This window comes from Podarcis raffonei, chromosome 16 (genome assembly GCF_027172205.1).
Source record: "Podarcis raffonei isolate rPodRaf1 chromosome 16, rPodRaf1.pri, whole genome shotgun sequence".
Lineage (NCBI taxonomy): Eukaryota > Metazoa > Chordata > Lepidosauria > Squamata > Lacertidae > Podarcis > Podarcis raffonei.
In genome coordinates, this window is record NC_070617.1 from 11,440,824 (window position 1) to 11,455,670 (window position 14,847).

The window sequence follows — 14,847 nt, forward strand, 5'->3', positions numbered from 1 at the left end:
TTCAACTTCAGGGCATGTAACTGGGTCCCAATCGGGCAGTGCTTCCGGCTCCACCGTATCTCCGCAGGCATCATGGGCTGCATACAGATCGGCGAAGTATCTTTCCCAAGTGTCCGCTGAGATGTGGGGTTCTATTCCTGCAAGCGGCCTACCCAGGTATCTGGAAATTAACTGCCAAAAAGAGGCTGGATTTCTATTCTCTGCAGCTATCAAAAGGTTGTTCCAATTGTTTCTTTCTGCCTCGAGCTTCTTTTCCTTTAGTAGGGCTTTGTAACTTCTCCTGAGGGTGATAAGGCGGTTATTTGGCATGGGGTCATTTGATGCTCTGTATGCCAACCATTCATTATACAGATGATTCTTGAAGTTTTTGCATTCCTCATCGAACCATTTTTTGTGGAAAAACTGTTTACCATGCTTTGTGGGGGACCGAGCTAGTGTTGGTTTTAGAAGTTCTACTAAATCGTCATATATTGGTAGAGGCTCATCCGCCTGCATAAGGGAAGCCCTTTTTATTTGGAGCTGATCAGACCAGAGAAGTTCGTTCAACTGCTGGGCTGAGTTGGAGGTCCATTTAAGGGCTGTAGGTCTTATCTCCAGATGATCATTTGATAGGTGCACAAAGGAGTGCCTATCAAGTTCGTCAGCCAGAGTCAAAGAAATTTCTAGAGGGAAGTGATCAATCTCCAATCTTGTAGCCACCTTAAAGCTGGATATTTTTGGGGTAAGGTCGGGAGATATCCATACAAAATCAATGGTGGATGCACGTGAACCTGACCAATAGATGAATTCGACAGGGTAGTCCGAGCTGACTGCCCCATTTAGCAGAAGGAAATTGAGGGCCAGCAAGGTTTGTCTGCATTTGAAACCTGCGTAAGTGGCTATGTTATCTTTGAATAACATTGGTAAAAGATCTGTAGTCATAAGAGGTGAAGAAGGGTACTTGCTAAATTTAGAGAATAAGATTTGGTCAGTGTGTGACAGGCGTCCATTAAAATCTCCCGCCAACAGAAAAGTGGCTTCGGGGTATTTATCAAAAAGCGTTTCCAATGTCACTTGGATTTCCTGCCATCTCAGATCAACCAAATTTCTCTTATAAATTGGACATAAGTAGATATTGATCACTACTATCGTTTCCTCTGCTGTTTGCAACTTTATAATCAGCATGAGTGACGACTGGATGTCGATTTTTTCGGCCTGAAGATTTATGGCTAAGGAAACAAAAGTAGCCAAGCCTCCTTGTGGTCTACCATGTGATAACGAATTCTGCGTGGCATTCAGGTAGAAGCCCTTGTATCCTGTTAGATAGAAGTCCTCACAGGCCCATGACTCTTGGAATAGAAGGATGTGGCTGCCATTTATATAGGCAACAAATGATGGATCTGTCAGTTTGGATTTAATACCAGCCACATTCCATGATAGTAGTGTAAGAGACCGCTTTGTGTTTCCCTCAAGTCATGATTTCTCTTGCGTGGTTAATCCTGGGGAATCCAAATGGGGGTGCATGCTGCGTGAAGGGGCAGTAGGGTGAAAAAAGGCAGTGATTTTTGATTGTTTGCATTTCAGGTTCAAGTTGTCACATGTCACAGGAGCAGCCAGTGGCTGGGGCGAATTTATAGATCGCTGTAAGAGAGAATCTTTATACGAGGGGGTGTTACTAGCCGACAAGTCCATAGACTCGTCGTTTGCCGTATGCTCTGTAGTTGCAGGAGTGTGCACGATACATACTGTTTATCATTAATTTTATATACTGCTTGACTATAGAAAACCTTAATGAAAGCGGTTTACAGAAAAGAATAAAGCAGCAAGATTCATAGTAAAAACAAAACAATTTTAAAAACCAGCAATAAGCTAAAAACACATCATTATATTCTGTTTTTTTAAAAAAGAACTATCATGTGTTGAATATTTGTTAAACCAAAACGTAAGGGTCTGGCCTAACGCTTTGCCTCCTTCTGCCCAGGCTCAGCAGGCTACCCGGATTTCACCAACCCAGAGATGCGTGCCTGGTGGTCCAGCATGTTTGGCTACGACCACTATGAGGTAGGCAGGTGGTTCACCTCTTTAGCCAGGGCCTTTTCAACTCTGGCTCCGGCCTGATGGAACCCTCTGCCTCATGAGACCAGGGCCCTGCAGGATCTGATTTCTTTCCGCAGGGCCTGTAAGACAGAGTTGTTCCGCCTGGCCTTTGGCTTGGAGCCAATTTGATTCCCTCCCCCTCTTTCTTTTTTCTTTTCCTTTCTCCTCCTGTGATGAGGTTTCAATATTTTAATGTTGTATTTTAATTTTGTTTTTAAGTTGTATTCATTCAGTTTGCTTTTATTATTGCTTGTTAGCCGCCCTGAGCCTGGCCTTGGCTGGGGAGGGCGGGGTATAAATAAATATTATTATTATTATTATTATGCAGGCTCAGGCTTCAGTTTTGGCGTGGATAGCCCTTCCTGGGCCCTCCCCGCCAATTGACTTTCCCTTTCCTTCGGCTTCAGGGCTCCATGGAAAACCTCTACACCTGGAATGACATGAACGAGCCCTCTGTCTTCAACGGCCCCGAAGTGACGATGCACAAGGATGCCGTGCACCAAGGGGGCTGGGAGCACCGTGACATTCACAACTTGTATGCATTCTACGTGGTGAGCGCTGCCTTCCTTTCCTACTCCCCCTTTCTGGGCCAAGAAAAGCTGAAGTCCATGACATGACCGGTCTGTTTACGAATGAAACAGCTTTTGCTAGCTTGCTCCCCTCCAGGGTGGCTGGGGTTGATGGGAATTGTAGTCCAAAGCATCTGGAGGGAACTGGGTTGGTGAAGGCTGGTTTGGAACATCTCTCTCGTCTGGTCTTCCAAGGAACTCAAGTGGGCTGAGATGTAGATCAGGATCTGCAGGAAAGATCGCTGGATGCTTGCGGACGTATTTCTTACTCCCATGGCCAGGGGTCAGGTTTGATGGGAATTGAAGTCTACCAGGCAGAGAGCCCGCCCTGTGGAACGCCCTCCCATCAGATGTGAATAAAGATCTATCTGACTTTTAGAAGACATCTGAAGGCAGCCCTGTTTAGGGAAGCTTTTAACATTTGATGAATCATTGTATTTTAATATTCTGCTGGAAGCCACCCAGAGTGGCTGGGAAAACCCAGCCAGATGGGCGGAGTATAAATAAATTATTATTATTATTATTATTATTATTATTATTATTATTATTATTATTATTTTATTTTTATTATTAGGGTGGGTAGGGGGTGGCACAGGCTTCTCATCCCTGGATCAGTGTGGCGTAGTAATTAGAGTGTCAGGCTAGGACCTGGGAGACCCCCTAATCCCCACTCAGCTGTGAAGCTCTTGGGCAGCCTTGGGCTAGACACTGACTCTCAACCTGACCTACCTCAGAGGGTGTTGTGAAGACAAAATGGGGAGGAGAACCATGGATGTCACCTTGAGCTCCTAGAGGATAGGTGGGATAGTGAATGAATAAGGTCACCTAGTAAACTTTGTGGCTGAGGGAGAGTCAATCCTAGGTCTCTCTGGTCTAAGTTCTAACTGCTAGAGCACATTTGAGGAAACTAAGCAGGCATGAATCTGAACAGTACTCTGGATGGGAGACAGATAAATCATAACTTCTAAAATTTAAGAGTTGGATAAATTATAACCCATTAGGTTGTTGCATTCCCCGCACAGATTGGTGCAATTCCTCTTCTACATAAAAACGATTGATTACAGTTCTGCACACTTTTGTTAGTCATGAGGAGGGGCAAGGCAGTGAGCCAAGCTTCTCAGATTTCAACAGCCCCTCGCAGGAATCCAAGCATGTAGAGCCATGACGGCTAGAAGCTTGCTTTATTTTTATTTTATTTTTTAAAACCACAAAGCAGAATTCTGCACCTAGAACCACATTCTGCGCTTGGTCCTGCGTTCCGTCAGAATCATTAATATATATATATATATATATATATATATATATATATATACATACACACACATGTGTCATACTCTGTTTGATGAGGGAGGCATGGGCTGCAAGGTTTCTGGGCTTGGGTTCGGGTGTTAAGTTTGAAGTGTCCCCATAACACTTCTTTTTTTCCCCCACTGCCGGCAGCAAATGGCAACAGCGGAGGGGCAGGTGAAACGGTCGGGAGGCTTGGAGCGTCCGTTTGTGTTGACTCGCGGCTTCTTTGCGGGCTCACAACGCTACGGTTAGTGGTGCATGAGATGGGAGGAGGGAAGAGCCATTGCTCAGTGACAGGGCACCTGCTTTGCATGCAGAAGGTCCCAGGTTCGGTCCCCCGTGGCATCTCCAGGTTGGGCTGGGAAAGACTCCCCGCCTGAAACCCTGGAGAGCTGCTTCCAGCCATTGGAGACCGTCCTGAGCTACCTGGACTGATGGACTGGCCCTGTACAATATGGTTTACTGTGCAGCAGACCTGTAGGAAGAAAGGTGGGATATATTGGACAAATAAGTAAGACAGAGAATCAGAGAACTGTAGAGTTGGAAGGGACCTTGAGGGTCATCTGGTCCAACCCCCTCCAATGCAGGAATATTTTGCTCGAACTCACGACCCAGCTGTCAAGGTAGTTTAAAGAACATGGCACAACATTAAAATAAAAAAGAACCAGTCTGCCATGTAAACTCTGCCGCAGAGGTTATACCAATTCAGTAAAGACTATTAAACTGAAAGCTCCTTAAGGAGCCTGGGGGGGGGGTGTGGAGGGGCAGGCATGCAGACTGTAAGCAGGCTTCCAAGGCAGGGCTGAGGCCACCTTTACCTTCCAAATGTCGTTGGACCCCAACTCCCATCAGCCCCTGCCAGTATGGCCTGCGGTGAGGGGTGATGCGAGTCCAGCAGGTTAGGGTCACAGGTTAGCCTCTTGTGCTCTAAAGGCCATCATCAAGGAATCGACAAAGCCGGCCTTCCTGGGGAGGGAGTTTCAGAGCCTAGGTGAGGCCACAGGAAAGTGGCAGGTTGAGAGATGATCTGTGCACAGGTTGTTCGCTATTGCACCTTCTTGTTGTCACCCTCTGCAGGGGCTGTGTGGACAGGTGACAACGCAGCGGAGTGGGACCACTTAAAGATCTCCATCCCCATGTGTCTAAGCCTGGCTCTTGTGGGCATCTCTTTCTGCGGAGGTAAACCCTGTGGGGTTCAGATAACCCGTCTTGAACCCATGGCTTCATAATAATAGTAATCGTTAATATGGCACTTCTGAATGCTCTACACATTTGGACTACTTACCATCTAACATTAAACTGTGCTTTAATTCTTCATGGATGAGCCTCCATAAGTCTGTGGGAAGCATCAGACTCCTTCACGCCCCCATGTCCTCCCCCTACACGGCGAGGAAGAGGACATACACCGAGTTAGAATCTCAGCATGGTATTACATACAAACCGGGAGTCACGCTTTACAGGAAACAATGGTTAGTAGCTAAACAAGCCAGATGGTTTGCTGGAAACCGCGACTTGAAAATTGTAAAAGCCACTAAGCTGAGGTTCATTGGAAGTGAAACTGAATTCAGCAGAAGTCATCTTGCCAGCTGCACAGGAGCGGGGGGGGTCACATGAGGCCAACATTTGATTTGCTGTCACGGGAGGCTCATCCATGCGCTTTGATGTTACTTGTGGACACAAACATTTCTTGAGATTCTTAACACCAGGGGTGGGGAGCCTCGGCTGAATTCAGCCTCATGATTCTCCCCAGGCCACACCCTTTCACTAGGCCACACCCCCCACTTTGCTTTGCATCCTGCTTGAGTTTTTGCTTTGGTCAGATGTGTCCAACTTGTGATCGGCTTACAAGTTCCCCATCCTTAACCATCCTGGTTCTTGTTGGCTTGTTAGAAGCAGAGCGCTGGACTACTTTGACCCTTGGTTCCAGCTGAACTGGGCCACTCTTGGATTCTTAAAGGATATTAAAAGTCTTGATCTTTCCCCTGCCTTCCCTCCTCCAGCCGACGTGGGTGGCTTCTTCAAGAACCCTGAGCCGGAGCTGCTGGTGCGCTGGTACCAAGCGGGAGCCTACCAGCCTTTCTTCCGGGCGCATGCCCACATGGACACCACCCGCCGGGAGCCCTGGCTCTTTGGCGAAGAGAACAAGGCCCTGATCCGGGACGCTGTTCGCCAGCGCTATGCCCTCCTGCCCTTTTGGTACACCCTCTTCTACCACAGCTACCGTACTGGCCAGCCTGTCATGAGGTGAGTGGAAGGGTGTGAGGGGGTCTCTCCATTTTAGGAAAGGGTGACTTCAGCTACCTGCGCGTGGACTGGCTATATAGGTAGGTGGTCCAGTCTCAGCAGAGGTGCTGTTACACAAAGCAGGGGCAGCAACCCTGAAAGCCTTGCTCCAGGTTACTAGCTGTGGAACAGCTGCTCCACCTCCAGAGACCTCTGCCTGAAAGGAATGAGAGCTTTGAGCAATGGAAAGCTGAAAGCAGACCAGAACCTCAGAAATGGCATGAAATCTAAACTGAGCATCTGCACATATGTGTGTTGTTGTATGCAGTGTTTGGGAGGATATAAGACGGTAAATAACAAATAACAAACAAAATATCAATGTATGTAATTTTTATTTCTTAATTATATTTAGTGGTAGTATGGCTGTATTGTTTTTTGTAACATAAAATCATTCAATAAAAATTGTTTAAAAGAAAAAGAAAAGAAATCTAAACTGAGTGATGCCTGAAGCCCTAGATTCTTTTTCAGATTTCTAGCCAGCTGCAAACCAGGGTTTATCCGTTCACACATTGCACCAAACCAATAGTTACGTTTCCTCAAGCCGGGCTTGGTGTGGTGTGTGAAATCAGCTGCTATGCCAGATGGTGCTTTCCCCACTGCTGTGTGTCTGCTGCTTTCACTACTCTCTTTTCCCCTTCCATAGACCTCTTTGGGTGGAATATCCCCAGGACGCTACAACATATGCCATTGATGACCAGTATCTGCTTGGTGAGTGTGGTGAATCCCAGGGCTGATGTTGCTTCACTTCCTGTTCTCTGGCAAGAATCTTTGCATTTTAACATCCAATAGCCATTTTGGTTCTTGAGCATTTCAACTGAGAAGTTAGGGGCACACTTCCTTGAGTTATCTTTTCTATGATCACCAGGTTCTATACATCTTTGTACTGTTTTATTGTTTATGCAAACAAAGATGAAGTGCAGAGATGTTGGATGCAATGCAGCATGCAAAACTTGATGGCTGCTCTGAACATTGTGGGCTTGAACTTTGATGCTTCCTAATGGGCTGTATGGGGATGCAAGTGGCGCTGTGGTGTAAACCACAGACCCTAGGACTTGCCGATCAGAAGGCCGGCGGTTCGAATCCCCGCGACAGGGTGAGCTCCCATTGCTCAGTCCCTGCTCCTGCCAACCTAGGAGTTCGAAAGCACGTCAAAGTGCAAGTAGATAAATAGGTACCGCTCTGGCGGGAAGGTAAACGGCGTTTCCGTGTGCTGCTCTGGTTCGCCAGAAGCGGCTTAGTGATGCTGGCCACATGACCCAGAAGCTGTACGCCGGCTCCCTCGGCCTATAGAGCGAGATGAGCGCCGCAACCCCAGAGTAGGTCATGACTGGATCTAATGGTCAGGGGTCCCTTTACCTTTACATAAAGGCCAGCAGCTCAAAAAGGGGATTAGACAAAATATTGGAGGATAAGGCTGCCAGTGGCTGCTAGCCATGTTGGCTCTATTTTGCCTGCAGTATCAGAAGCAGAATACCAGTTGCTGTTGCGCCCAGCTCCTGCTTGTGGGCTTCTCTTTGGCATCTGGTGGGCCACTTTGGGAACAGAATAGTGGACTAGATGGTCCTTTGATCTGGTCCAACAGGGCTCCTCTAATGTTCCTAATTCAGAGGCAGATTACAAGAGGTGCAGTTAATGCAAATTTCTAGATCTCATGCTCTTATTCTGTTTTCTTCCCTTTGCAGGCGATGCCTTGCTGGTTCACCCAGTCACGGCGCAGGGGGCCCGAGGCGTGCAGGTCTACTTGCCTGGCAAAGGAGAGGTAATTGAGGCTGGCAGAGTGGAAATGAGGTGTGATGGGGTGGGAGAAGGAGAGTCGGCGCTCCTTTGTCAGAGTGTATAGCATAGAGAGTGAGCAACTCTGGCAGTTTCTTGGCCTTACCTGTGTCCAGCGCTAAGGAAATGAAGGCTGCAATGACCCAGAGAGAGAAAGAGGAGACAGAGAAGGGGTGGCAAAGGGAGAGAGAAAGTAAAGGGGATGGCAGAGAGACAGACATAGGCAGAAGGGGCGGTCTTGCCCACTTTAGGCTCTAGGCCCACCTATTGCTGGCATGGGGCCCCACATATTGCCTATGAGGGGCTGCAGCCCCCAACAGAAGAAAGCACAAGATCGGCCAGCCCTGTTTTAAATTAAACCTGACGCTCCCCAGCACTCCCAGGATTCTGTTTTGAGTTTTGAGTGACAAGTCCTGTGGATGTCCATAGTCCTCTCTAACCATGGCTGTCAACCGTCCCTTATTTGGCGGGAAACTCCCTTATCCCAGCGCCGTGTCCCGCTGCTGTCCCTTATTGATGATGTCCCTTAAATTTCCTGGGTTATAAAGGAAGCAGCTCCCCTCCCTCCCTCCCTGCCGGCCAGGGAGGAGGGAGGCTCCAACTGTGTTGCTTGGCTGCGTTGCTCACCCAATAAGGAGTCTATGAATGACTGGGGGGTGGAGCTTGCATGCCTTGTGCCAATCAAATTGGCAGCATTGCATGGGGACTCGCCTTTGCTCAGCGCTTCCCAGCGGAGAGGTGACGGTGGTTTTCCTTGCTGCATCCGCTTCGCCGGGTTGCTGCACTGTGGGAACCACTGCTTGAGGCTTCATTTGGCTGCTGGCTGGGCTTTCTGCCTTTGGCTCGGAGGGGCTCAGAAGTCGAACATGCCTGTTCCTGGAAAATCCCTTATTTTGGCTGCTGATCCCTTATTTTCGAGGCTGCCGGCCCCTTATTTTCAAATCTGTAAGTTGACAGCTATGTCTCTAACGTGCCTTTTTCCACTATGCAGGTTTGGTATGATGTCCACACTCACCAGAAACTTCATGCGCCCCAAACCCATTATTTAGCAGTCACCATGAGCAGCGTAAGTAAAAAGGGGGGAGCAGTTCCTGGAGGGAGAAAGAGAACCAAGACAGGGCACGGAAGCCTTGCTTACCTGGCCACTGGAGGCTTTTGTCTCTCACCCACCCCCCTTGGAACCACCACTTAGGATTGTATATTTGAATTCCATTCATGAATCTCTTTCTACGAAACCTCTCGAAGCCATTAGCAATAGTGGGTTGCCGCAAGCTGTGTTGTACTCAGCATAGACTCACTAAAATTAATGGACCTCAGTGAGTTTCCTCTGAGTAGGACTAGCATTGGCTTGCAACTCAGTAACACCAATATTTTTTTAAAAAAAACAACAACAACAGTTTTATATACAGTCGTACCTTGGAAGTCGAATGGAATCCGTTCCGGAAGTCCGTTCGACTTCCAAAACGTTCAGAAACCAAATCATGGCTTCTGATTGGCTACAGGAGCTTCCTGCAGGAAGCCGCAGAAGCCCCGTCGGACATTTGGGTTCCAAGAACATTCGCAAACCGAAACACTCACTTCCGGGTTTGAAGTGTTGTAAAAAAAGCACCAAAAAGACAATAAAGACATTTCTATACCACCTTCTTTCAAAAGACCACACAGTGGTTTACAATATAGTAACAAACATAGCCTAATATCACTATGCTGCAAAAAATTAAACCAGGTGGATAGCAATCAGTAGTACAGTACATAAATCCTAATACACAATACTGTACTTATTTATACAGAATAGTATAGAATATATCATGAACAATGGAGAATAGTGTCAACACAGTAGCAAACTCTACAACTTAACCCCCGATCCACAACGCTTCTCTGCAGATTCCTGTGTACCAGCGTGGCGGCAGCATCGTGGCTCGGAAGGAGCGGGTCCGGCGATCTTCAGACTGCATGTACAATGACCCTTACACCCTCTACGTGGCCCTGGGCCCCCAGGTGAGGTGGGAAGGAGCAAAGTGGGGCAGGGTTGTGGGAGAGATGCTCTACAGCAGGCTTTCCCAAACTTGGGTCTGCAGTTGTTTTTGGACTACAACTCCCATCATCCCTAGCTAGCAGGTCCTCGCTTCAGCTCCTCCTTGTGAATTTCTGCCTAGCTGGGATGCATCCTTGAACTCTCGTTTTCCTGGAAGGAGGAAGGGAGCAGTGTGTGTAGGGAACTAGTCTACAATGCTATACTTTACCATATTTGCCTCTGGCTCCGCCCACCACCGGTATGTGGTACCCAGAAGGGAACGGGGCTCCTCAGACTGCAGAGGTTTACCCATCACTTAAATCCAAGAGAGAATGAAAAATCAGGGAGAGTGGCAGCAGCAATGAAGAGGAAGAGGCCGCACAGAGCATGTCTTGACCATGGTAGCTCCACTCTCCCAGAACCCACCTGGTACAGGATTTAACTAGCAGGACCTCCTGGCTTTCTGTGTCAACACCCCCCCCCCCTTTACAGGGCACAGCACAAGGAGAGCTTTTCGTTGACGACGGGCACACATTCAGCTTCGAGACAAAGGGGCAGTACCTCCATCGCCGCTTCAGTTTCTCCGGCAACACATTGACAGCAAGGTACTGGGCCTCCCTCCTCTTTCCCACAAAATCCCCACCCCAGACCATCTATCCTGCCTGGTTGGTGCTGCTACTTCTGACTGAGGTGGTCGGCCTGTGATTGCAATTCAGATTGCAGGTGGGGCAGTTGGCAGGATTAAAGGCTCCTCTCCCCACTCATGGAAAGTTAACATGCCAGGGAAGAGCAGTCCTACCTAGCCCTGACATGCTAGGTTTCTACAGGCAAGGATTTTTTTCTGTAACTGGTGGTACAGCCCAGACATGGTGGGTCTGACACCTCTTTAATACAAAGGCCAGAGTTGCCTATATTAATGTAGCTTCATAATTATTTATTTAATTGATGCTTCTGGGACGGTTTATTTGCTGATGCTGCTTTTGATAATGTTTTATTTGCGGCGGTTGTTTTAGCATTTTAATGTCATCATTTTGTTAGTTGGGTGTGTAAATCTTATATTGCTTTATTGTAACCTGCCTTGCTTTATTGTAAGTCGGGTGAAAATGTTATGTTTTGGGGGTGGGATTTAGGTGCCATCTTTGTTGCCTTTTAAGTAGCACTACAGTATCACTTCCCTGCCCTCTAACCGTGCTTTCCCTGCCTTTGTTTTCTCCTGTCTTCCAGCTCCGCAGACCCGAAGGGCAGCTTTGAAACTCCGGCCTGGATTGAACGGGTGGTGATCCTGGGAGCCGGGAAGCCAGCGGCAGTGTTCCTCAAACAGAACGGTGAGTGATTGGAAAGGTCCTGGGCTCCATCCACTGGCACCTCCATGGTTTTTTTGGGAGGGCGGTAGCTGAGTGGAAGAACACGTTTAACATGGAGAAGGCCCAGGCTTGGTCCTGGGTGCCTCCAGTTATAGAAGGAAGTAGGAATCCAGGTGATGAGGGAAGACTCCCCTCTGCCTTAGGCACCTGGGCAGGATAGACAAATTGTGCCTCATTTCAGTAAGCTGAAATACGATCATCTGAGCTGGGTCATAGTGGGGCTTTCTTAGGAGGAAAAGAAGGGGGCCAACATCTGCTGGGAGAAGTTGTTGTGGCAGGCAGTGAATACCCCCCAATAGCAAAAAAATTAATGGTTCCCCCTGGTATCCATAAAACTTGAGGAACAGTTTCCTATGAATTGAACTGGTGTTTTGTCTGTGTGCACTGAGAATTTTGGGAATTAATTAATATTAATTTTAATCTAATCTACAGAGCACTTTCAGCTAAGATTTACAGCAATGGGGGATCTTTGGCCCTCCAGATGTTGCTGGACTACAACTCCCAGAATCCCTGATCATTGGCCCTGTTGGCTGAGGCTGATGGGAGCTGTAGTTCAGCAACACCTGGAGGGTCACATCCTTGAGTTAAACCCGACTTCAAACTGTTCTCTATTGGGAAAGGACGGTAGTTCTTTTTCTCAGCTGTGCTCACCTCCTTTCTCTCTTTCTCCCCCCCAATCCTAAAAGATGTTGCAGAATCTCGCCTGGATTTCACACACGAGGCTGAAACGTCCGTCTTAACCATCCGGAAACCTGCAGTCAACATTGGGGCAGACTGGAGCATTTCCCTGCGATAATGCCACGAGCTGGGCGGGAGGGCGGGCGGGAGGGCAGAGGGGTTCAGCTGGACAAGAGGGCTAAGGAAACACTCAAGCAGTGTTGGGGAGTTCTGGGGTGCCTCCCCTTTCACTGTCATGTGGGAAGGGAAGGCTAGGCGCTCCCCACCCTGCAGGGGCTCAAGTCCAACATCCTGTACCACTCAGGCATGTCTTGGGAGGGGATGGTGGCGGCTATCGCTTCCACCCCTTCCCCTCCGATCCTGGCTTGGACTCTTTCTTTCCCCCTGCGTGTGGTTCCATAGATTAACTTTAGCAATATTTGCTGTAGAATGAAGAATCTCTGGGTTGGAGTTGGTTGAGCCTCTCGTTTCCCCTCTGCCGGGGGTGGTGGCTAAGAAAGATCCCTTCCCTTCCCACGCCACCCCACTCCCTGGAGTTGCAATATTGGGACCAACCATTTTGAGGGGCTGGGCCTTTCCAGAGGGGAGGGAGAATTGATTTGGTCTCCTCCGTTTCCCATCCATCTCCACTTCCCTCTTCATCTCTCTCCTGCCCAACCAATTCCTGGCTCCAGTTGCTGACCACAAAACGAGTGACCTTGGCAGGGGTTGCCTTTTAACCTTTTCCTTGCCAACAGGTGAATGTATGGAGAACTCCCTCTTTCGTTGTTCCCTGCCCCATGTCGCCACTCGCCATAAACAACAGGGCAACATGTACAGCTAGCTCACTTGGCCCTTGAGACATTGCTGAACCACAGCTCCCATCATCCCTGGTCATTGGTCATGCTATGGCTGATGGAAGTTGTAGTTCAGCAGCATCAGGTTCCCCACACCTGAACTAGACCGTGGCCATTCTCTCCCCACGCTCTCTTTTACCCATCAGTCCCAATACTTTCTTATTTCTCCCCCCCCCAAAAAAAAAACCCACCACCCTTAGTACTGTGAGTGAGAAGGGATTTCTATTTCTTTCCGGAGTGGGGATGGGGGTTATCTTGGTGTCAGTGAATCACTGGCACTTCTATTTATATAATTTCTTGGGGGAGGGTAGATGAGACAGATCATGTGAAGGGAAAGGGGAGGCATGCTGCAGTTTGGTTAGAAAACCAGGCCCTGGGTTATGAGAGCAAGCCAAAGCGAATGTGGAGCGGGGGGTTGTCCTGCACAGAAATCTGGAAAGGAAAAAACAAGAGTGGCAGGTGAGCGGGGAAAGAAGCTGCTAAGAAATCAGGCCCCTTTCCTGCCAGAAAGTGAGGAGAGGGGCCCATCCTCCTTGGGGTGGAGTAGGACAGACAGGATTTTTTCTTTTTTACTCTTCTCGCTATGCCTTCCATCTCTCCCGCTCCTGCTTCCAGCTATCACTGCTCCTGCCCCCTCTCAGGCTAGGCTGCCTGGCTTGCGTTTGGCCTTGGCCGTCTTGTGTGTGTACGTGGATTAACATTCCTGGTCCTGGCTGGTTCTCCCTCGTGCATTTGCAGGCAAAAGGCCCAGAGCGAGTCTTTTTTCTTTTCTTTTTTTAAAAAATGGTCAAAATCCCTTCTTTAAAACACACACACACACACTTCCTCTCCTCCCATGCTTTCTTGATTGTGATTTCATCTGCAGGTATAAAGCTTTCACTGACTGGGTGTTTTGATAAAAGATGGACAATAAAAAAACCATTAAAAATAAGCATTTTGGTTTTTTTCTTCTTTTGATAGCTGCCACAGATTATTCATGACAATGTCAGAGGCGTCTGTTTTGCTGCATGGATGCATAGTGTATTCGAGTCAGGAGACCATGAGAGCAAAGAAAAAGAGGAAATCCTCATAATAGTAGCACATATAAAACTTTTAAAAAAGGAATACAGTGGTACCTCGGGTTAAGTACTTAATTCGTTCCGGAGGTCCGTTCTTAACCTGAAACTGTTCTTAACCTGAAGCACCACTTTAGCTAATGGGGCCTCCTGCTGCTGCCGCCGTGCCGCCGCTGCACAATTTCTGTTCTCATCCTGAAGCAAAGTTCTTAACCCGAGGTAATATTTCTGGGTTGGCGGAGTCTGTAACCTGAAGTGTATGTAACCCAAGGTACCACTGTATTGAGCTGTGCTTGGATTCCCTCCCCTTTTGGAGGGTGGTGGCCAGGAAACTGTGGCCATTTGGACCAGTTTCTTATAGCAGGGAAGGAAACATGGTGCACTTTCAGACTCCCAACTCCCAGAATTCCTGGCGCCTAGGAAGCTCCCTTCTCATCCAGACCATTTTGGACCATCTAGCCCAGTACTGCATATCCTGGCTTTCAGCAGGGTCTCTCCTAGCCATGCCTGGAGATGCCAGAGATTGAACCTGGGACCTTCTGCATTCAAGGCAGATTCTCTGTCACTGAGCTACATCTCTTCTGTTCACCATGCTAGGTGGGGCTGATGGGAGTGGAGTCCAGCATGTAGAGGCTGACATGTTCCCTGCCTTAGACCATGTGGGATAAGTTAAAGCTATGCTTTTCCCAGTAGTGATGTATGGCAGTGAGAGCTGGACCATCAAGAAGGCTGATCGCCGAAGAATTTATACTTTTGAATTATGGTCTGGAGGAGACTCTTGAGAGTCCCATGGACTGCAAGAAGATCAAACCTATCCATTCTGAAGGAAATCAGCCCTGAGTGAGTGCTCACTGGAAGGACAGAGCCTGAAGCTGAGGCTCCAATACTTTGGCCGCCTCATGAGAAGAGAAG

General features: G+C 48.2%; 1 protein-coding gene across 2 annotated transcripts in view; it reads left to right on the forward strand.

The window, feature by feature from the left end:
* GANAB (glucosidase II alpha subunit) overlaps nucleotides 1-12,870 on the forward strand; it is a 35,926-nt gene extending 23,056 nt beyond the window's left edge. For both annotated transcript variants that reach the window (XM_053368285.1, XM_053368286.1), the window contains 12 exons: nucleotides 1,961-2,040; nucleotides 2,484-2,627; nucleotides 4,086-4,182; nucleotides 5,013-5,114; nucleotides 5,936-6,179; nucleotides 6,862-6,926; nucleotides 7,901-7,977; nucleotides 8,983-9,057; nucleotides 9,873-9,986; nucleotides 10,495-10,607; nucleotides 11,227-11,327; nucleotides 12,053-12,870. In XM_053368285.1, the coding sequence (XP_053224260.1) occupies nucleotides 1,961-2,040; nucleotides 2,484-2,627; nucleotides 4,086-4,182; nucleotides 5,013-5,114; nucleotides 5,936-6,179; nucleotides 6,862-6,926; nucleotides 7,901-7,977; nucleotides 8,983-9,057; nucleotides 9,873-9,986; nucleotides 10,495-10,607; nucleotides 11,227-11,327; nucleotides 12,053-12,162 (1,322 nt within the window). In that variant the 3' untranslated portion in view covers nucleotides 12,163-12,870. The remainder of the gene's footprint in view (nucleotides 1-1,960; nucleotides 2,041-2,483; nucleotides 2,628-4,085; nucleotides 4,183-5,012; nucleotides 5,115-5,935; nucleotides 6,180-6,861; nucleotides 6,927-7,900; nucleotides 7,978-8,982; nucleotides 9,058-9,872; nucleotides 9,987-10,494; nucleotides 10,608-11,226; nucleotides 11,328-12,052) is intronic.
* Nucleotides 12,871-14,847: the final 1,977 nt, after the last annotated feature.